Source organism: Oncorhynchus kisutch, linkage group LG26 (genome assembly GCF_002021735.2).
Source record: "Oncorhynchus kisutch isolate 150728-3 linkage group LG26, Okis_V2, whole genome shotgun sequence".
In the NCBI taxonomy this organism is placed as follows: Eukaryota; Metazoa; Chordata; class Actinopteri; order Salmoniformes; family Salmonidae; genus Oncorhynchus; species Oncorhynchus kisutch.
In genome coordinates, this window is record NC_034199.2 from 12,189,135 (window position 1) to 12,212,235 (window position 23,101).

Here is a 23,101-nt window from a genome sequence, read left to right on the forward strand (position 1 = left end):
AGGTTCAAGGAAGACATTTTGTTACTGTGAAGTGTATCTTTGTGCTCAGAATAGCAAGAATTTGATGAGTGTCCAAGGTCCCAAGAGCTCCAATTCACTTTCACTAATGAAGTACTGCAGAGGCAAGTATTCCCTTCTCTCTCAGTCTACTTCCCCTGTCCATCATTTCATCCCTCCATCCACCACCTGAGGTTTAGGGAGGGAGGCTGTTGGGGCCTCTCTGACTCTCATCCTTTCATATCCAGGCTGGGTTTCCGTTAGACTTTATTAGGGTTTTAACCAAAAACATAATGCTGCATGCGGCACTCAGTTGATTTATGTTTGTTTACATTCATTTATTTTTATATGAAGCGAGTGAATAATAAAAATGTCCCTGGGGTCCTGGATGTTTATGAAAGACAATCACAGAGTCCCCGTTAAATAAATTCTCACACCACGGGCCAGGTTGATTTGCAGCGAGCCCCGGGCTTAGTTAAATAACCATTCCTCTTAACTCTCCCTCATCGAATGGACATCATATCCAACATGTAGTCGCTCAGGCCCAGCTGTCAGCTTCGCGGTTCCAAGACAATAGAGAGGGAGAGAGTGCGAAGCTCACTGTGTGTCCTTAACATGTTGTGGTTGGCTGGGACACTATTCTGTCGTTCACAGAGAGAGGCACATGATGTGTCGGGCCAGACTCCCCTAGGACTCGGTCTCCGGTTGCGTCCCAAATGGCTATTCCCAATATAGTGCACTCCTTTTGACCAGAGCCCTTTGGGCCGTGGTCAAACGTAGTGCACTATAAAGGGAATAGGGTGCCATTTGGGACGCAGCCGGAGACCGAGTCTCCAGGGCAACATGTTAGCAGTGTGGTCAAAAAGACGTCAGGTATGGTAAATTGCCCAAATCGGAAGGCTGTGGCTCACAGTTCACAACATGGAGATAGCAGCTTCCTACAATCTGAGCTGACTGTCAATGCAGAATGGCTTATTTATGGGTTTATTTATTCCACCATAATGTATGTGTATTATGGCATGGCTATGCAACTTGTTGTTATTTGTGTGTAGTTCAATAAGTAGCCTATACTTTACAGTTAAAATATGAACAGTGTTTTCAGTATCACCATCCATTTACACATAGTAGCCTAACAAAGTGGATCTGCTCAGGTATAAATTGCCTCTGAGGTACCCTGCTGAGTTTAAAGCATGATTACAGCTTATATATTCACCACCTAATTGATCCAATTCACAGAGTTCCCCCTCCCACAGATTTTTAAATATCCATCTGTAATTTCGCATATTATTTTATAGCCTCATATTTATTCCCTTCCGTCTATGAGAAGAAAGCTGCGCCACTATCCAGCTTGCAGCCTAGCATGCCATTTGCAAACATTACTGTGGGACTTCAGGAAATACTTAATGGGCGACTGCACTTCCTGATTTGGCCTTGTTTTTCATCAATGCTCATTAAGAAATGCTAGCGGCCATGACAGAAGGGAAGCGAGAGTTGTCTTGGTGGTGTGGTTTGATGTGGGTGTTTCTTGGGTGTGTCTTTGCCGTTCAATCACAACAAATAAGGAAAGTAGCTAGCCAGGTAGAGTTGAAACATTATTGAACGCAAGCATGACTGAAACATTCCAAGGCATTTCATTCACCCTTGTCCCTAACACTGTTACATCATATAAAGGGTTCTGAAGTCTTATGGAAAATAGCTTCAGAGGGGCATGCTTTCTTTCTCCATGTCATGACTGTGAATTTATTTCAACAACACGTGTTTTACACATCCCTCGACATCATAATGACCTTCCGCTTCTGCCCTGGATGGATTGGATCAGTGCTGCACTAACATGGGACAGTATTGCCATGAGATGACAACAGCAAGTCATCGCCATCGAGAGTACATGTGCCTGGCAACCTTTACGAGCCACGCGCCACTGAAGCACATCTGAACGTATTTCAACTCCGTGAATCTCTCATGCCAGTTATGCACTAAACTGCTTTCAATGCTAACTCTCAAAGGGGTTCTCTACCTGTGGTGTAGTTACTGCCGCGCCACGCTGCGTCTTCAGTCATCACGGCTAAATAAAAAGGAGATGCCTCTCTTCAAAGTCACCCTGTTATCCAGGGCACTCACTTATGCGTCTGCAAAGTACTGTATTTGATAGGCTTTTGCAGTTGCAATAAGGCACCGGTATCACTTGATTCACTTATATGAGCACAATCACACTTGAAGGTTTTGTCCCTGAATTTGAAATGAATGACATTCAGTTACGACTCTGGAAACGTTCAGTTGTACTGCGGAGAATCACCTGGAAAGATGTGACAAACACCAGATGTTCATGTCTCTTTGATGAGGTAGAGGGGCCTGCATAAGGTGGAATATGGTCCACACCTGGGAGACATTGTACCTCACTGTTCCTGAATCCTCCCTCTCAGAGTAGCTGTACAGTGAAACCGTTTATGATTAGCAAGCTGTCTCCTCTCTTTCCTTCTGATCCATCCCCGACAATGGACATCGGCTTACATCTGTGTCTTTTCAGAACACAACACCGCTCGCCCAGTGTCTTAACAGCATTGTCTTTCTCACAGCCGCACGCTATATGGATAGTGAGGCTAGGTTCTCTCTCCGATACAGCTCTATTGTTCCAAAATAATTTGTCTTGGCCCCTCGTTTCACTTCATTGTCTCAGTGTTTTCACGCATTCAACTCTTTATAAGAACCGATCTCAGTCCTCTTTAAAATGAACTCTGAACTTTATTAACATGTAAATAAGATTGGTAACAGAATAAAAAGCAGAAGAATAACTGCAGTAGAAATCATTCTGTAATTACTGCTATAATTATCTCCACCTTTAAGAGGTTGAAGGGATTTTGTACCATATGGTGTGATTCTCACCAAATATGTTGTCTTCACACACTACTCCAACCCCACAATTGAAAAAAACAGCTGATGAAGCTCTCTTCGCCTATGAATCACCTATTGCAAACAAACAATCTGAGCTAAAAACTAAAACACATATTTTGGAATTTATGTGCATTCTTGACAATCGCTAATCAATATCCAATCATCTTCTCTGTTTTGTGGCACCAATGAGAGGGTTTATGGCAGGGGAAACGATGTTGCAGTAGTCTAATTGTGTGGTGCGGAAATAAGGTGAACCTGGGGAGCTTTGTGTTTACATTGGCATAAAAAAGGGAACCGAACCGTGGAATTCAAGTGAACCGAACTCAGACCACCTCTCGAGGTTCCTTTTTGGGGCTGTCTTGGCAGCAGAGATGGTAGCAGTAATTTGGCAATGGTCGACGCTTCAGCCTCTTTATTATTATGCCCAGTGAAAAAATGCCCCCCTGAGTTGGTGTTGGACAAAGCCATCCCTAGTAACCTAGTCTGTCCAAACAGGGAAAAAAATGCTATCAAGCAGACGATTCAATAATACATAATTGGAAATTAAGAAGGCAGTAGCCGTAATGGCAGCGGCCAGGCCAGCGCCTCAAGGTCCTCTTTCCCTCTTCCTGGGCTACAATCGTGTGCCAACTTCCTCTGCCATTTGGAACTCAGTGACAGAGATCATCCTGGGTTTTAGTGCACTACTTTGCAACAGCTAAAGTGCTTATCCTTGATTTATAGTTTGGCTAGGGTTATATTTCTCCCATTGCAAATGAGACCATTTTCAGACGTCACAGTGGCATGATTTACTCGACGGTCAGGTCCAAGACATTTGCGTGGGCATATTTAGAATCTATTTCTCATCTGATAGTGAATGTGCAGTTCTGAGACTGGTGTTCTGGGCAAACTGTTTCTCTGACCTCTCTGGGACGTCTACGTCATTGTGCCTGGGGACAGGCTGCAGGGCTGCAGTTGCTTTCTGCAGTAGACCCATGCAGAGGTAGGGTTGCTATGTGGTGGGCTAAGGTGCGGTAGTAACTAGCCAGTCACCTGTTCCTCCTGTCCTGCTGTACCTGTAAAGTGTGTCAGCTCCTCCAGGTTTCACAGTAATTAGGACACAGAGAAAGATCCCCAGGGTCCTACCGCCCCTTGTCCAAATCAGATGTCCGTGTCCTTGAGCACAGCAGAACCTGTTCAGCACAAGGCACAGGCAGCACATGGAGCTCCACCTAGGGCCCAGTGTTTTGGGGAGGTTAGCGGAGGTTGTTGAGCTTTGCTTCAGCCTGTTGATCATCAGACCCTCTATCTGAGTAGGGGATGACACCTGGGTCCTATCAATTAGCTCACAGCGTCGCAAAACATTTTGCATCCGAAAAAGAAAACAAACGTTTATTGTTGGACAATTCAAGAAGGCTTGCCCTATTTCGGTCCGTTGTCTTCTGTTTTGTTCCTATTGAATATGCCCTGCTTAGGTGGGTTAGAGTGGGTTATATGTGTCTGGTTTAGAGTCAGCCAATTAAATCTCTTACAAAAAAAGATTGCAGTTTTGAAACTGCAGTAACTGAAAGTCGACTGTGGTATTTTGGACGAAGTAATTGCACTGTAACTGCAGTTACACTGAAACATTAATAAATGTAATAAAAAAAGGTGTTATTTTGGAAGAAGTATTTGCGGCATACTGCAGTTAGACTGCACTTTAACTGCATTTATACTGTACTTTAACTGCAGTTATACTGCACTTTAACTGCAGTTATACTGCATTGTAGTACAGTTAAACTGCAGTCTGACTGTAATCTTTTTTCGTAAGAATGGGTCTGAAGGACATGCCTTCAAGTCCCAGCTTTGGTTTCAGACTAACAAATAGCATTTTGTCTTCTGTATATTCACCTCCAAATTCGATTGTATAATGGCAGCAGTGGAATGAGGTCAGGGACAGCTTAGTCGCTATACCGAGCTGCTGTATTGCATCAAATGCCTTGTAGTCAACAAGCCTATTGGCTTTACAAGGACTGAGGTCACACAGCCAGATTTTTACAGACTTAAACCAAGAACAATATAAGCTACTCATAGTTGACACTATAGTATGGTTTTGTAAAACAGCAAAGGTCTCTTACATTTTAAGCCACTAAAGTTGCTAAACAATTGTTTGCTCTCTTTTCTTCTCTTTTCTCCCATCCAGGTGGTTGCGTATCACTACTGCCAGGCTGACAACACCTACACTTGCCTGGTGCCAGAGTTTGTGCACAGTATCGCCGCCCTGCTGTGCAGAGCACCCCAGCTCACCGCCTACAGAGAACTGCTGCTGAAGGAACCCCATCTACAGAGCATGCTCAGTTTGCGCTCCTGTGTCCAGGACCCTATGGCAGCCTTCCGCAGGGGCGTGCTGGAACCGCTGGCCAACCTCCGCAAGGGTACGATGCTAAGCTAGTTACACCTAGGTTCATTCATATCTGACTGTCTCACTGTTACTGGAGTTCATGGTCCAAAAGGGACTCCCGATGTTATAATCTAGGCGTTCAGTGGCTCTAGCAAGTGTATTCTAAATAACTGAACCACAGGTTTGCTCAGATTTCCAGTCTAGACTGTGTAGAGAGAGACAGATACTGACCGTTCCAAGGTGCCCTTCGGTCTCGTAAAAAAAATCACAGACAGGCTACCTATGGTCACTCCAGAGACCGTTTACTGTGTTTTTCACTTCTTCCACAAAGGAACTGAAATGGGTTAAGATCTGGCCTTACTGAGGGAGAAAAGTCTGGAGGGACATTGTTAATTGCTTAGCATAGCCACTCTGTGTTTGGTCTGACATGGCATTGATTTTAATTGATGTTACGCTAAATGGTTAGTGGTACATTGTTATTGTCGTCATGACAGAAGAATACAGCGTCTCTAAGGAAGCCTGCGTCTCATGACTATTGTACACAACATGACCAAAAGTATGTGGACACCTGTTCGTCGAACAACTCATTCCAACATCATGGGCATTAATATGGAATTGGACCTCCCCTTGCTGCTTATAACAGCCTCCACTCTTCTGGGAAGGCTTTTCACTAGATGATGGAACGTTGCTGTGGGGACTTGCTTCCATTCAGCCACAAGAGTATTAGTGAGGTGGGGCAATGATTTTGGGCGTTTGGGCCTGGCTCAGCGCTCACAGCCCCAGACCATTATTCCTCCTCCTCCAAACTTTACAGTTGGCACTATGCATCCAGGCAGGTAGCGCTCTCCTGGCTTCCACCAAACCCCGAATTGTCCGTTGGACTGCCAGATGGCGAAGTGTGATTCATCACTCCAGAGAACACGTTTCCATTGCTCCAGAGTCCAATGGCGGAAAGCTATACACCACTCCAGCCGACGCTTGGTATTGTGCAAGGTGATCTTAGGCATGTGTATGGCTGCTCAGCCATGGAAACCCATTTCTTGAAGCTTCCATTGAACAGTTATTGTGCTGACCTTGCTTCCAGTGGATTCAGCACTCGGCGGTCCCGTTCTGCGAGCTTGTGTGGCCTACCACTTCATGGCTGAGCCGTTGTTGCTCTTAGACGTTTCCACTTCACAATAACAGCACTTATAGTTGACCAGGGCAGCTCTAGCAGGGAAGAAATTCAACGAACTGACTTGTTGGAAAGGTGGAGTCCTATGACAGTGCCACGTTGAAAGTCACAGCTCTTCAGTAAGGCCGTTCTACTGCCAATGTTTGTCTATGGAGATTGCATGGCTGTGTGCTCACTTTTATACACCTGTTAGCAACGGGTGTGGCTGAAATAGCCTGAATCCAGTAATTTGAAGGTGTGTCCACATACACTATATATACAAAAGTATCTCTCCAAGGCAGACAGACACACAACTATCTCAAGGTCATCATGGTCCGTTCTGCACACACGACCCGCCAGTTTGCCCGTGCTCGTGCTCTACGTTGAATCAATATGTTATTGCAGGAGCCAAAACAGCCAATATAGATAAACCCAGTGTTTGTATGATGGAGATGGAAAGGAATGGGAATCAATGTGCAGGGCACAGAGCAGAGGAGTGGGCAGACAAGGCATGCAGCAGCTCTCCTGTGATGTTAGGGTGGACCGTGATGGGCCCTCCCCCCCATGCCGCCTCCCCGCATGACTCCCACCGTTCCTTATTGAAATGAATGGCCTGTTCGATTGGCCTGGTCGCTTGGGCTTGATAAGGGAGAAAAAAAACGTGTTGGTTTGTCCACTCCGTCAAAACGAGAAACCTGCATCGGCACTTTGCACAGCCATATTAGAAAGGACTTAGCCAGCCCTAGACTTGAGGCTTTACAAAATAAAAACTTCTGGTTCTGATTGCCAGGAATATATTTTACAGAATAAAGTTTTAGGGGGGGTTGATTGGTGCAAATCTGATTTGACATTCCAACTGGGAGAGGAGTTGAGATCTCCACATTTTTCTGTGTTTCTGATTATCAATGTACAGTGGGTCAAAAAAGTATTTAGTCAGCCACCAATTGTGCATGTTCTCCCACTTAAAAAGATGAGAGAGGCCTGTAATTTTCAGCATAGGTACACTTCAACTATGACAGACAAAATTAGGGGGGAAAATCACATTGTAGGATTTTTTATGAATTTATTTGCAAATGATGGTGGAAAATAAGTATTTGGTCACCTACAAACAAGCAAGATATCTGGCTCTCACAGACCTGTAACTTCTTCTTTAAGAGGCTCCTCTGTCCTCCACTCGTTACCTGTATTAATGGCACCTGTTTGAACTTGTTATCAGTATAAAAGACACCTGTCCACAACCTCAAACAGTCACACTCCAAACTCCACTATGGCCAAGACCAAAGAGCTGTCAAAGGACACCAGAAACAAAATTGTAGACCTGCACCAGGCTGGGATTGACTGAATCTGCAATAGGTAAGCAGCTTGGTTTGAAGAAATCAACTGTTGGAGCAATGATTAGGAAATGGAAGACATGCAAGACCACTGATAATCTCCCTCGATCTGGGGCCCCACACGCAAGATCTCACCCCGTGGGGTCAAAATGATCACAAGAACGGTGAGCAAAAATCCCAGAACCACACGGGGGGACCTAGTGAATGACCTGCAGAGACCTGGGACCAAAGTAACAAAGCCTACCATCAGTAACACACTATGCCGCCGGGGACTCAAATCCTGCAGTGCCAGACGTGTCCCCCTGCTTAAGCCAGTACATGTCCAGGCCCGTCTGAAGTTTGCTAGAGAGCATTTGGATGATCCAGAAGAAGATTGGGAGAATGTCCTATGGTCAGATGAAACCAAAATAGAACTTTTTGGTAAAAACTCAACTCGTCTTGTTTGGAGGACAAAGAATGCTGATTTGCATCCAAAGAACACCATACCTACTGTGAAGCATGGGGGTGGAAACATCATGCTTTGGGGCTGTTTTCTGCAAAGGGACCAGGACGACTGATCCGTGTAAAGGAAAGAATGAATGGGGCCATGTATCGTGAGATTTTGAGTGAAAACCTCCTTCCATCAGCAAGGGCATTGAAGATTAAACGTGGCTGGGTCTTTCAGCATGACAAATCACAAACACACCGGCCGGGCAACGAAGGAGTGGCTTCGTAAGAAGCATTTCAAGGTCCTGGAGTGGCCTAGCCAGTCTCCAGATCTCAACCCCATAGAAAATCTTTGGAGGGAGTTGAAAGTCTGTGTTGCCCAGCAACAGCCCCAAAACAGCACTGCTCTAGAGGGGATCTGCATGGAGGAATGGGCCAAAATACCAACAACAGTGTGTGAAAGTCTTCACCTCTGTCATTGCCAACAAAGGGTATCTAACAAAGTATTGAGATAAACTTTTGTTATTGACCAAATACTTATTTTCCACCATAATTTGCAAATAAATTCATAAAAAATCCTACAATCCTCTAATTTTGTCTGTCATAGTTGAAGTGTACCTATGATGAAAATTACAGGCCTCTCTCATCTTTTTAAGTGGGAGAACATGCACAATTGGTGGCTGACTAAATACTTTTTTGCCCCACTGTAGATGCTGGATGTAAGGAGGAACTGCAGAAAAAGGTCTGTGTTCCAAATGGCACCCTATTTCCTACACTCTTAGAAAAAAAGGTGCTATCTAGAAACGAAGAGGGTTCTTTGGCTGTCCCCATAAGAGAACCCTTTGAAGAACCCCTTTTGGTTCCAGCTAGATCTTTTTTTGGTTCCAGGTAGAACCATTTTGGGTTCAATGTAGAACCCTTTCCACAGAAGGTTCTACATGTAACCAAAAATAGTTATCCTATGGAGACAGCAAAAGAACCGTTTTGGAACCCTTTTTTCTAAGCTTGTAGGGAATAAGATGCCATTTGGAACACAAACCCAAAAACGTTCTCCTACTGGGACAGGCAAAAACCAATTTTTGGAACCCTTTTTTCTAAGGGTGTACGTAATGCACTTCTTCTGACCAGTACAGAACCCTGTACAAATGTAATGCACTACTATATATAAGGAGTAGGGTGCCATGTGGGAAGCGCTCAAGGACCCTGCCCTTCCAGCACTGTGAAAGTCTGGCTGAGATACTGCAGTGAAGTAGAACACTTCCTCGCTGCGGTCTCACCACACAGCAGTTTAGTGCACAGCACTGTTGATACGGCTGCTGACGCTCTCACTTTCATTCATCACTGCGCTAGCTGCTTTGTAGATGTGTTAGAATAGTAGAGAAAATCTTCTTAAAATGACGCAAGGCACAGCAGTACAGAGAGATGTCAGTAGTCTCATGTATCTCAGTACAAGGTTGTCTGTAGAGTATGGTGTCCAACTAATGTTTTACTCTCATACTACTGTATATTCTGGCAGCAGCTTGTATGTCTGTCTGTATTTTATGAGCCAAAATAAAATAAAAATTTAAAAAAAAAGTGTTATATTAAACTCTTCTGCATGTCATGTTGGCTTGACCTGGAAGGTTTGCATTTATCGACTAGACCGTTAAGGTTTGTGAATTTTAAATTTGTTTCTGTCCACCGTGACCCCTGTTGACCCCTCTCTGGGTGTTTTCAGAGAGGAAGATTCCCGAGGAAGACCACATCATCCTGATAGACGGGCTGAACGAGGCAGAGTTCCACAAGCCAGACTACGGAGACACCATTTCCTCCTTCATCACTAAGATCATCTCTAAATTCCCCTCCTGGCTCAAACTGCTGGTCACTGTCCGAGTCAACCTACTGGTGAGGAACACTCCAACTGTGCATGATGTAATACTGTACAAGTAGGGTTGCAAAATTCCAGTGACTTTCCCCAATTTCCCAGGAACCAAGAGAAAGAAGCAGGAAATCTGGAATCCTCCAACAAGGACTCCTGAAAAATCTGGGAATTTTTGGGAACGTTGACAGATTTTTGCAACCCTACTCCCACTGTAGATGGCGTGTAGAAGTCATGTACAAATTACTTAATGAGAGGGATATTATGTATTCTGCCTAATTGTTAGCATCTAAATATTTCCATAGAGGTGTTCGTGTTGATCTCCTATGGTATAATTCATGAATTCCTTGAATCGACAGCACTCCATTGGAGCTTCACTGAATTTAAGTGCAATCTCAGCACAGCTTACAGCTTAGACAGAACTTCCGAATTCAAGTGAATAAGATGCTTCTACAACCACCGTTGGTATGTGTAGGTATCAATATTTGATACCTCTCTCACTGAGTGACACAAACACCGGCAGATCCTGACAAGTGCTTTAGGAAGGTTTTTTTCCTTGTCATACGTTGTCCTCTACAAAGTGTAATTTCTGTCGAGTGCATTGACGACGGTACTGGAACGAGAGTAGGAGAAGTAGCGCTGTAACAGTGACCCGGGAAACAGCTGCATAACAAGGGAACATGTAGACGAGAGCCACAGACTGAAGTCTACCAATGGAGGAGAGGAGATGAGCTGGGGCTACGTCTCAAATGGTGCCCTATTCCCTATATACTACCGGGGACGTACTTTTGAGATGCAGCCCTGGTGTGAACCATCGAAAGTAGTGCACTGCATAGGGAATAGGTTGCCATTTGAGACGCAACCCTGGCGTTCACTTCTTTGCATTGGATGAGGCCCGGTTTTGACAGGTCTGATGGACTAAAGCTGGGCTGATTGCCTTGGCAGGCCATGTAGCCTGTAGTCTGAGCTTTCGGATAATGTGGCAGCTGACTGACAACCATATCTGTACCAACTCCAGTCATGAATGCTTTCTCAGCCACTATGGCTCTTTCTGGCCACGGGTCCCACCACCTGTCAGTATGCATAGTTAGTTACACTGCACTGCAGCCAGAGGAGCATGGCAGGCAAAACTCATTTATCGATCTATGCTGTTCGGTTGTGTGTGTGTGCGTGTGTTTGTTTTTACTATCCTTGTTGGGACCAGAAGTGCTCAGAAGGATAGTAAAACAAGGAAAAGTGGGGACATTTTGCCAGCCCCCACAAGGAAAACTGCAATTTTAGGCTTAGGGGTTAGGTTTAAGGATAGGGTTACAATTAGGGTTACGGTTAGAATTAGAGTTAGGTTTAGGGTTAGGGAAAATAGGATTTTGAATGGGAATCAATTGTTTGGTCTCCACAAGGATAGTACAAAAACGTGTGTGTGCGATTTTTTTTTTTCATGACTTTCATGAATTTACATTTTTTGGCAAGGTTCCATGGATGTGTGAAGTAGAGGTCGACCGATTATGATTTTTCAACACCGATACCGATTAATGGAGGACCAGAAAAAGCCGATACCGATTAATCGGACAATTTTCCCAATGTTTTTGTAATAATGACACTTACAACAATACTGAATGAACACTTATTTTAACTTAATATAATACATCAAACAATCAATTTAGCCTCAAATAAATAATGAAACATGTTCAATTTGGTTTAAATAATGCAAAAACAAAGTGTTGGAGAAGAAAGTAAAAGTGCAATATGTGCCATGTAAGAAAGCTAACGTTTAAGTTCCTTGCTTAGAACATGAGAACATATGAAAGCTGGTGGTTCCTTTTAACATGAGTCTTCAATATTCCCAGGTAGAAGTTTTAGGTTGTAGTTAATATAGGAATTATTGGACTATTTCCCTCTATACATTTGTATTTCTTTGACTATTGGATGTTCTTATAGGCACTTTAGTATTGCCAGTGTAACAGCTTCCGTCCCTCTCCTCACTTCTCCCTGGGCTCGAACCAGGAACACAACGACAACAGCCACCCTCGAAGCAGCGTTACCCATGCAGAGCAACAACCACTCCAAGTCTCAGAGCGAGTGACATTTGAAACACTATTAGCGCGCACCCCGCTAACTAGCTAGCCATTTCACATCGGTTACACCAGCCTCATCTCGGGAGTTGATAGGCTTGAAGTCATAAACAGCGCAATGCTTGACGCACAACGAAGAGCTGCTGGCAAAACGCACAGAAGTGCTGTTTGAATGAATGCTTACGAGCCTGCAGCTGCCTACCACCGCTCAGTCAGATACTTGTATGCTCAGTCAGATTACATGCAACGCAGGACACCCTAGATAAACTAGTAATATCATCAACCATGTGTAGTTAACTAGTGATTATGTTTGATTGATTGATTGTTTTTTATAAGATAAGTTTAATGCTAGCTAGCAACTTACCTTGGCTTAATGCATTCGCGTAACAGGCAGGCTCCTTGTGGAGTGCAACGAGAGGCAGGTGGTTATAGCGTTGGACTAGTTAACTGTAAGGTTGCAAGATTGGTTCCCCCGAGCTGACAAGAGGAAAATCTGTCGTTCTGCCCCTGAACAAGGCAGTTAACCCACCGTTCCTAGGCCGTCATTGAAAATAAGAATGTGTTCTTAACTGACTTGCCTAGTTAAATAAAGATTAAATAAAGCTGTCCAAAAATACCGATTTCCAATTGTTATGAAAACTTGAAATCGGCCCCAATTAAATTGGCCATTCCGATTAATCGGTCGACCTCTAGTGTGAAGGGGTAGGTGGGTAGGGAGTTATCCTAATTTTGAATTGAGTACATTTTCCCCTTTGTGTTGATTCATCCTTACATGGTGTGGGGGATTCTGTGATGTGGAAAGTTTTTGGGGATGATACCCCATCTGTAAAGCCAGAAGGAGAGAGATCCATGTCGGCTGGCTGTGATTGACATGGTGAAACAGTTTAAATTAGGTACCGTGTTAGGAACCACTAGTGTTAGAAACCACTAGACCAGAGAGAGGATTCCTCATGTTTATGTTCGTTGGGCTTTCTGTGTTGAGTTGGGATTAGGCTATATGTCATGTCAAAATATATTGATCCATCATCCCAAAAAATGAAGTATAAAGGGTGATGGATTAGTCAACCAGAGGAAACTATTCAAACATGCAAAATTCTGGTCACTTTCCCAGGTTTTCCAGAAATCCCGGATGGTAAGATTAAGGAAGTGGAAGGGAGTGAGCAGGAAAATCCAGAATCCTTTCTGTAAAACCTGTACATTTTCTAGAAAACCTGGGTAGTTACTGTAATTTCGCAACCCCCTCTTTGATAAATCCATTCTCTCCATATGCAGTAGGTAGGATCAGTGGAGACTAGAGCCAGGGTGAGTGTTACCTCATCCTCACACATCCAAAGTGTAAACAAGATCTCGGGGGAAGGTCGCTCACAATGGCTAACCCGACAGGCTGATAACTGAGGTGTTCTTAGGTGAGGTGTTAGCTCACAGACACCTTGTCCAGCCTGTGTATTATTCAGTGTGTTTTCGGTCTCTTTTTTTCCTCCTTTCTCTCGCTCTTCTCCCTCCGTTTCGGGTCTCTCCCTCTCCCTCTCTCTCTGAGAAGGTGTTATCTCTGGGCTGCATTACCCAGAAAGGCAGGGAGATTGCAGCAGGATTAAGGTGGATTGATTTCTCTGACCCTGAGGAGTGTGATTGAAGTGTGGGCTATGTCCACAGCGTGCCCGCTAAAAGTGTCCCCAATGGCCCCATCTCTTACTGTCTCCAGCGCTCAGTCTCCCAGTTCACAAAGCCTTTGTTAGCAAACACAGCGGTGAGTGTCTGCCGATAGCTTAGTGCTCCAGCTAGCCCTCTGTGCTTACTGACCTTGCTCTGATAAGAAGAGCTGGAGGATCCACTCATGATACAGAAGATGGTCCGTTTAGCTCTTAATTTTGCGCTCGTCTCTGTGGTCAGGAGAGATATGATTGTGGAATATGAATTTAGAATTCTGGGTATACGCTTAGGTGTAAATTATATAGTTGATTTAGCATTTTTCTGTAAAAATGTATTGACTATAACCTATATATATTAGCATACATTTGCATAATAGAACTCTCCAACGGTAACTATTGAACCGTTCAAGCTATATACACCAAACCATCTTTCATGTGTTCAAGCTATCCTAACTTGTTATCTACCTACTTTTTCCAACTATAAACAGTCACCATTACTACTGCGGACACTACCACTACTAATAACATATTTCAAAAGCATACATACAGTTGAAGTCGGAAGTTTTGGCAAGTCAGTTAGGACATCTACTTTGTTCATGACACAAGTAATTATTTCAAAAAAAATTTACAGACAGATTATTTCACTTATAATTCACTGTATCACAATTCCGGTGGGTCATGGCTTTAGAAGCTTCTGATAGGCTAATTGACCTAATTTGAGTCAATTGGAGGTGTGCCTGTGGATGTATTTCAAGGCCTACCTTCAAATTCAGTGCCTCTTTGCTTGACATCATAGGAAAATCAAAAGAAATCAGCCAAGGACTCAGAAAAATAAACCATCATACCACTCAGGAAGGAGACACGTTCTGTCTCCTAGAGATGAATGTACTTTTGTGTGAAAGTGCAAATCAATCCCAGAACAACAGCAAAGGACCTTGTGAAGATGCTGGAGGAAACCGATATAAAAATATCTATATCCACAGTAAAACGAGTCCTTTATCAACATAACATAAAAGGCTGCTCAGCAAGAAAGAAGCCACTGCTCCAAAATCACCATAAAAAAGTCAGACTACGGTTTGCAACTGCACATGGGGACAAAGATCATACTTTTTGGAGAAATGTCCTCTGGTCTGATGAAACAAAAATATAACTGTTTGGCCATAAGACCATCATTATGTTTGGAGGAAAAAGGGGGAGGCTTGCAAGCCAAAGAACACTGTGAAGCACAGGGGTGGCAGCATCATGTTGTGAGGGTGCTTTGCTGCAGGAGGGACTGGTGTACTTCACAAAATAGATGGCATCATGGGGGTGGAAAATTATGCAGATATATTGAAGCAACGTCTTCCAAATGGACAATGACCCCAAGCATACTTCCAAAGTTGTGGCAAAATGGCTTAAGGACAACAAAGTCAAGGTATTGGAGTGGCCATCACAAAGCCCTGACCTCAATCCAATAGAACATTTGTGGGCAGAACTGAAAAGGTGTGCGCGAGCAGGAGGCCTAAAAATCTGACTCAGTTACACCAGCTCTGTCAGGAGGAATGGGCCAAAATTCATGCAATTTATTGTGGGAAGCTTGTGGAAGGCTAAACCCAAAACGTTTGACCCAAGTTAAACAATTTAAAAGCAATGCTACCAAATACCAATTGAGTGTATGTAAACTTCTGACCCACCGGGAATGTGATGAAAGAAATAAAAGCTGAAATAAATTATTCTCTCTACTATTATTCTGACATTTCACATTCTTAAAATAAAGTGGTGATTCTAACTGACCTAAAACAGGGAATATTTACTAGGATTAAATGTCAGTAATTGTGAAAAACTGAGTTTAAATGTATTTGGCTAAGGTGTATGTAAACTTCTGACTTCAACTGTAATTTAAAACATGCTAGCAAACACAGCACATTTTCTTCAGGAAATGTACTTTTCAGTATTCACTGTTAGCCTAAAGAGTTAATCTACTAGAACAACAGCTAGCTATCAGTAGGTCTGCATACAAACCTATTCTGCGTAGTTCTTCAACAACCATAAAAATACTTTTAAAGAGCTGTCATCACTAGATCCACCATCCTATTTCTCTTCCCAAATTGTAGCCTAAAATGTTCTAATCATTGCATCATTCAACTCAAATCAAACTTCATTTACACGGAACATTTTAAAGTCAATCGTGCATTTATTTATCTGAAACCCACAGCTTGATTGAGAGTTGCTTTGCTTTCTGAAGTGTTGTTCACATGATCCTCCCTTTTCTTCCCATTTTATGACAGAAGATCACTTTGTCTTTTTGTTTTCACACTCAACAACTGCAGTTTAGACATTTTTGTGAACCAACTGACTCACAATCCAAAGTAATATGGTTGTTATAGTATTCTATTACGGTAATCAGACCAATTATTTTAGTACATTTAACTCTGATTTTATGTAACTGCTTTAAATAGTAAAATATTACTTTTTAAACTGCTACCACAACCACAAAAATGTTTAAAGAGTTAAAGCAAGTCCCACCAATTGTACTTCATGTACAATTACCATCTAGTTGTTTTACCCACTTTCTCATTTACATATACACTGAATTTTCTGTATGTGTGATGGTACTGGAGAACAAATATTTATAATATAATTAACCAATAAGGTTTTATGGCCAATATACCACGGCTAAGAGCTGTTCTTAAGCACGACGCAACGTGGAGTGCCTGGACATCGGCCATGTATCACAAACCCCCGAGGTACCTTATTGCTATTATAAACTGGTTACCAACGTAATTACAGCAGTAAAAATAAATGTTTTGTCATACCCATGGTATACGGTCTGATATACCACGGCTTTCAGCCAATCAGCATTCAGGACTCGAACCACCCAGTTTATAATATAACATCATGCTATTAAAGTGCTGTATTAACTCTAATAACCATGTCATTGTGTCTTCCTAGGAAATCACTAGCCTCCTCCCCTTTTCCAAGATCTCCCTGGATGAATTCCCTGAGAACAAAGAGATCAACACGGACCTCAATGCCTACATTCAGTACCGCATCAATGGCAGCAAGGACATCATGAACAACATCTCTCTCAATGGCAAGGCTGACCCTATCATCGTGGGCAAGGTGAGCAGCCACCTGATTGCCCGCAGCCAGGGTTCCTACCTGTACCTCAAACTGACCCTGGACCTGTTCGAGAGGGGCCACCTGGTCATCAAGAGTGCCAGCTACAAGGTGGTGCCCGTGTCATTGGCCGAGCTCTACTTACTCCAATGCAATATGAAGTTCATGACCCAGTCGGCTTTCGAGCGCTCGCTGCCCATCCTAAACGTGGCGTTGGCATCATTACACCCCATGACAGACGAGCAGCTGTTCCATGCCATCAACGCGGGTGCTGTGCGCGGCGAGCTGCCCTGGGGCGACTTCCAGCAGCGCATGGAGACGCTGTCCTCTTTCCTCATCAAGCGACGTGACAAGACACGCATGTTTTGCCACCCATCCTTCAGAGAGTGGCTGGTGTGGAGGGCGGACGGAGAGAGCACCGATTTCTTCTGTGACCCCAGGTGAGTTAAGCTAACTCAAATTTACCCAGGTTAGTTAGGCGAACTCAAGCTCAATCAGTGAGTTAGGCAAACTCAAACCTACCCGGTGGAACGCACTCAAAACAATATTCTGTCAGGGGGCTAAACACTGACAGTAGAGCTTTTACTCATCAATACATTCATAGTATTAGGGCCCTATGAAATGTGTTTTAACCGCTATCAGCTACACAGAGTGAAGACTAGACATACGCAACGCACCGTACACAACACACACAAATGGGCATTCCTGTGCTGTTTCAGAAAGTTGCAGGAAAATACAAATCACTGATGCATTTTGTTAATGTCTTATGATTAACTTTAGCAAATGTATGCCTTTTCTAATAAGTTCAATACATGATGTTGATTTCCCATTCAATACATTTTGTATATATTGTTGAATTCCGTTAAATGTGTCTGGATTCCGTCCAGATTTTATAGAGCCCTAGGAGATTTCTCTTTTCAGTAATTCAGTTTTGTTAAACGGAAAATGCACCCTCTCTACCATGAGTGAAATGTGCGGTTGCCTAGGGATGGCTCACTGGCATTTCTACTAGCACTCAGAAGGACAAGACATAATTACTGTACCTTGTTTGGTTCTGAATATTCTGCTCTTCAGACGCTTTTTAAAATGTAAATAGCGAGGGAGACAACCTACCATTTTGTTCGAGAAGCAAACAAGCTCGAGCCAGTTTTGAAGGGTGGTTTGTGCACTAAAGAGGGAGAAAAGTTGTGCGTGACTCATCTCTGCCTGTGAGACGTCTGATGTCTGATGATGTCTGTTTCTTCACTTGAAGAGGAAATCGAACATTCAAGACAGCTTCAACGCTTTCCCTTTGAGTTATATCAATCCACTCCTTTTCACTCCGTCAGATATGTTATCGCTCCCCAGTTTGTTTACCGCCATTGATTGAAACACAGGGGTAGGCTACTTGTGGAATCCCCAAGGGGGGGTAGAGGACGGCGTTTTGCTGCAGAACAAATGATGGAATTTACAGCTCAACTCCGAAACAGAAGCTGACAAGTCATATTTCTTCCTGTTGCTGTTAAGCTGTGCTCTGCTGGGTGAGGAAACTAGCCAGGGGAAGGTAGTGGTCTGGTCAAAAATAGAGCACTAAAGGGGAAATAGGGTTCCATTTGGGACGCGGACGATGTGGTTTGGCTGAAACACAGGGGTTGTCACCATACATCGTAGGTCACATTATCTGTCACAGTATCTTACTGGGGATCTAACTGATGGGTTGAAAGCCAGGAAATGTAAGGCTCCTTCAGTGCTGTGTGTGCAGGGAAATTTTGCTCAAGTTCACTGGGGCTGGATGTTTACTGACAAGGATGTTTCCATAAACACCATTCAGTGGAATAGCTATCTGTGGAATTTAGACACCCCTGGCAAGTGGTGAAACTGAGTTTGTTCTGAAACATTTCTTTTCTTTTTACAGAGATACTCTGAAGTTGGCAAACTGTAGGCTTAGTAACAAATTAATACTATACAGTAGCTAGCATTACTACTATAACAATAACACCGATAACTTGTTATGCTGTCCCTAAAGCATCAACACAGTGTTATTGTTGATTTAAAGAGAAATCTTTGCCTGCAAACACATGACTTTGGTATTAAAGATTGGGGGATAACAAATTTGGTTTATGCAAGAGGGAAGAAAGTAAAAACATTGTACGGGAAGGGAGAAGAAAGAGGTTCTGGAATTTAAATATGTATGCATCCCATCTGAAATATTAACAAGAAATCTGCTGCATGTTCCACTTGATTTCACACTGAACAAAAATATAAATGCAACAATTTCAAAGATTTTACTGCATTACAGTTCATATAAAGAAATCAGTCAATTCAAATCAATTAATTACGCCGTAATCTATGGATTTCACATGACTGAGTAGGGGTGCAGCCACGGGTGGGCCCGGGAGGGTACCCAGCCAATCAGAATGAGTCCCCCCCCTCCTGCTGATCCAACAGGTGAAATTGGTGAGGTCCTAGGCTGGCGTGGTCTGCGGTTGTAAGGCCGGTTGGATGTACTGCCAAATTCTCTAAAACAACATTGGAGGCAGCTTATGTTAGAGAGATGAACAATCACTTCTGTGGCAACAGCTCTGGTGGACATTCCTGCAGTCAGCATGCCAATTGCACCTTCCCTCAAAACTTGAGACATCTGTGGCATTGTGTTGTGTGACAAAACTGCACATTTTAGAGTGACCTTTTATTGTCCCCCCAGCACAAGGTGCACCTGTGTAATGATCGTGCTTTTTCTTTTTTTTCAGCTTCTTGATATGCCACACCTGTCAGGTGGATGGAAAAAACAAATGTTTTTTCAGGTAGAACCCTTTTTGGTTCCAGGTAGAATCCTCTGTGTAAAAGGTTATACTTTGAACTCAAAATGGTTCTACCTGCAACCAAAAAGGGTTATCCTATGGGGACAGCTGAAGAACCCTTTTAGTTCCTAGATAGCACCTTTTTTTATAAGAGTGTAATGCACACTAATCAGACTGGGCTGTGTGTCCCAAATGGCAACCTATTTCCTATAAAGGCCCTATGGGCCATGATCAGAAGCAGTGCACTAGATCGGGAATAGGGTGCCATTTGCGATGCAACCTGGGTGACCTCACTTTCTCTCTGTCCTGACTCACCTCTGCTTACCTCCTCCAAACTGCAGTTACTGACCTACCTCTTTACACCCTTTCTCCCCTTCCAACACAATCTGTCAAAACAAAAGCAAGCGAAGACCTGGCACAAGGACAGACACAGAGAGCTAGAAGAAAGCTTTTAGCCACACTAGCTAGCTGCCAGCTTGTTATTTTCCCATTTAAAAGAGAACGCTCACATTAATGGAAAAGGATCAAAGTGAAACGGCGGTCATGCGTGGCCTTTTAATGAAGTTCTCTGGTAATTAACACTTGCAAGCAGATCTACAGTGAGGAGAGGAAGGGGAGTGGATTCAACACAAGGGCTGCATTCTGTAGTCCACATCGCTTGTCCTCCTCGTGGCCCTAGCCAGGCAGGGACTAGACAGCGTTTAACAACGTTTAATCAGACCGACAGAGAGAACGGCGTGGAGTAATTGATAGAATAATGTACCATGATGACAACAAACTCTCCAATCTCGCAAGACAATACATTTTAAAATCGCAATGATCTATCTCCGATTGCCTGGGCGAATTAAAAATATTTTGAATTAGAAACGCAGCCGTCACTCCCCAATCGGCCAAGCTCGAAAGATGTATCTCTCACATTGATACAAACTAAGAACATCCTACCATGACATAACCACCTGTTGACAACTAATGTTTTTCCAAAACCTTGCAAACGTTTAGTTTATAGTAAAGCAAATAGGTGATGGGAATTATTTTTGTGTTTCCTCCTATAGGAGTGGACACGCCCTCATGGCCTTCATGCTGTCACGACAAGAAGGGAAACTGAACCGGCAGCAGACCATGGAGCTGGGCCACCATATCCTTAAAGCACACATCTTCAAGGTACAAGAGACTAGCTACTTACAGTAGTTCTGGGCCAGTATTCTCAAAGTGTCCCAGAGTCGGTGCTGATCTAGGATCAGTTTAGCCTTTTAGATCACAATAAACCAGATTACATGGACGGGGGGGACCTGATCCTAGATCAGCAATCCTACTCTGAGACTCTTGATGCATACGGACCCAGAAGCTTACAATGTGTATCCCACCTTTACTCGTGTTCAATTCCTTTTGTGAATTTTAGAGTACATACATGTATGTATGTATGTATGTTTATTTATTAAGCAAGATAGATGTGGACGGTATCATCAGAGGATAAGCCCTCTGGGTGTGAGCGAAGGCTCTGAGTGCATTCATCACTGGTTTATTGACCTGGTGTGTGTGCATGGATTCTCTGTCTCTGTCCTCAGGGTCTGAGTAAGAAGACGGGCGTGTCATCCAGCGTGCTGCAGGCCCTGTGGATCAGCTGCAGCGCTGACGGCCTCTCTGCAGCCCTGGCCTCTCTGAGGAACCTCTACACCCCCAACGTCAAGGTGAGACTACCCACCCAACTCCCCCCTCCTGAACCCTAGACTCTCACGTAGAGCACTGCCTTGACATACTGACTAACATACTGCTAGTTATTTATTGTTTATTTTCACGGTATCTTGTACTTGTTATTGCTAGATACAGTCAAGAAGTTATTGAGATGGAGAGATAGAATGAAAAGTGGTGCAGTCAGGGTTTAAACCCATTCATCCAGTGGCAATATGTGGTCCGCGAGCAGCATCACTACCACTAGAACAACCCCTAAGACTCTTCACTCCCGTCACCCTAAAATATGTTTACTAGCCCTTTTCTTTACCTATTTCTGAGAAACATTTCCAATCACAAAAGGCAAATCAAAAGGCAAATCTACCAGTCGGTATGGGCTATACAATGTGTGAAAAGAAACAGAGTTTACTGAATTCTCCCTGAAGGTGCACTGCCATCTGGGATCACCCGGTAATCTGGCTTGGCAACTACTACAGAGTATAGGGACTAGGGAGTGAGCTTCGGAAAATGTAGATGTAAACATTTATTCCTGATTATAGATTTGCCTTCGGTGATGGGAAAAGTTGATCAAAAATAGGTAAAAATGTTTCCTGGGTACAGGATTTCGCCTTCGGCGATGGGAGACCGCCAGCACTGACATATTTTCTTGAGTGTGTGGTACAAGAATACATTCGAGCGGATGGTCATTGGTCTCCCTGAATTTGTTTCCTATCGCATTTTCCCACCAGTGATTTGTATTAGCACAGTGGTATTATTGTAATCTACTCTCCTCACCTCAAATGTCCTCCCTGAGTGCTTTTTAATTCCACTGACGGCTCCCGGCGTGTGTTATGATAAGGCATTCTGTTCCTGGAAACACTCACTTACGGTGATGAGTGTGCCCTCGCCACTAATGAACAACGGCCCATTGGAAATCTCCCCAAGATTCTCACTGGGCTCAGATAGATTGATGCAGGTTGTTGCACTCTCTGCCGTTACTTTGATCCATTGCTATCTGTGATGCTGCTCTCTGTGGGGGACAAGGAGGCTGTGCCGTTCTAAGTAATTACAGGGCCCTTTTAGATTAGTACTGATTTAATAAACAAAAAGGGCCACGTTAATGGCGGAGCGGGCAAAATGATTTTTGATATTAAATTATGCCTAAATTATGTGTCTGTGCCTACTTTATTATAGCGAGAGGAAGGAAATAGCTCTCTTAGGGCATATGAGGCAATTCATTATCAGTGGTGAATTATACAGTGTGTTCTAGCTTTAAGCAAAAACAATCTTATATTTTTCTTTGCCGTTAGCAGTACTCTTATAGTGTCGTTTTATTACACATTGTCTTCCCCGTTTTCCCAGAGTGAAATATTCTGTTTGAGTGTAACATTGCTCATGTAAACAGCCACAGACAGAGTGAGCTTGTTCCTTTTCCTCCAAGGCCTCCTTGGAATCATTGGTGCTAATTTATTCAAGTGCGGTTCCGCCTGCAAATAAACAAATTCAATTTCCTCTGGTTTTAACACTCTCTGGGCTCCACTCACAGCTCTGTCTGATCAAACATGTATAATTCATTTCCTTATCAAGGAGAAGAAGAATACAAAGAATGTTTACTCGTGTTGAATGTGTTTATAAATTAGTACATGCATGCTCCAACTTTGTTTAAAACTAATCTCAGAAATGTGAAGAGGTGATGTTTTAAGCAAGGAAGGAATTATTTTTTATATTTTTTTTATTGAATTGTCTCTGGCAGAATTCAGTGTTCTATTTTCTTTTACACATTTAAGAAGCCAAAAAGTTTAATTCCATGCTTACGTTTT

At 43.3% G+C, this 23,101-nt stretch overlaps 1 protein-coding gene across 5 annotated transcripts in view; it reads left to right on the top strand.

The window, feature by feature from the left end:
- The window catches only part of tanc1b (tetratricopeptide repeat, ankyrin repeat and coiled-coil containing 1b), a 174,789-nt gene that overhangs the window by 130,569 nt on the left and 21,119 nt on the right, over positions 1–23,101 (top strand). For all 5 annotated transcript variants that reach the window (XM_031805720.1, XM_020461661.2, XM_031805723.1 and 2 more), the window contains 5 exons: positions 5,048–5,279; positions 9,873–10,039; positions 16,666–17,273; positions 20,666–20,774; positions 21,179–21,301. In XM_031805720.1, coding sequence (XP_031661580.1) covers positions 5,048–5,279; positions 9,873–10,039; positions 16,666–17,273; positions 20,666–20,774; positions 21,179–21,301 — 1,239 coding nt within the window. The remainder of the gene's footprint in view (positions 1–5,047; positions 5,280–9,872; positions 10,040–16,665; positions 17,274–20,665; positions 20,775–21,178; positions 21,302–23,101) is intronic.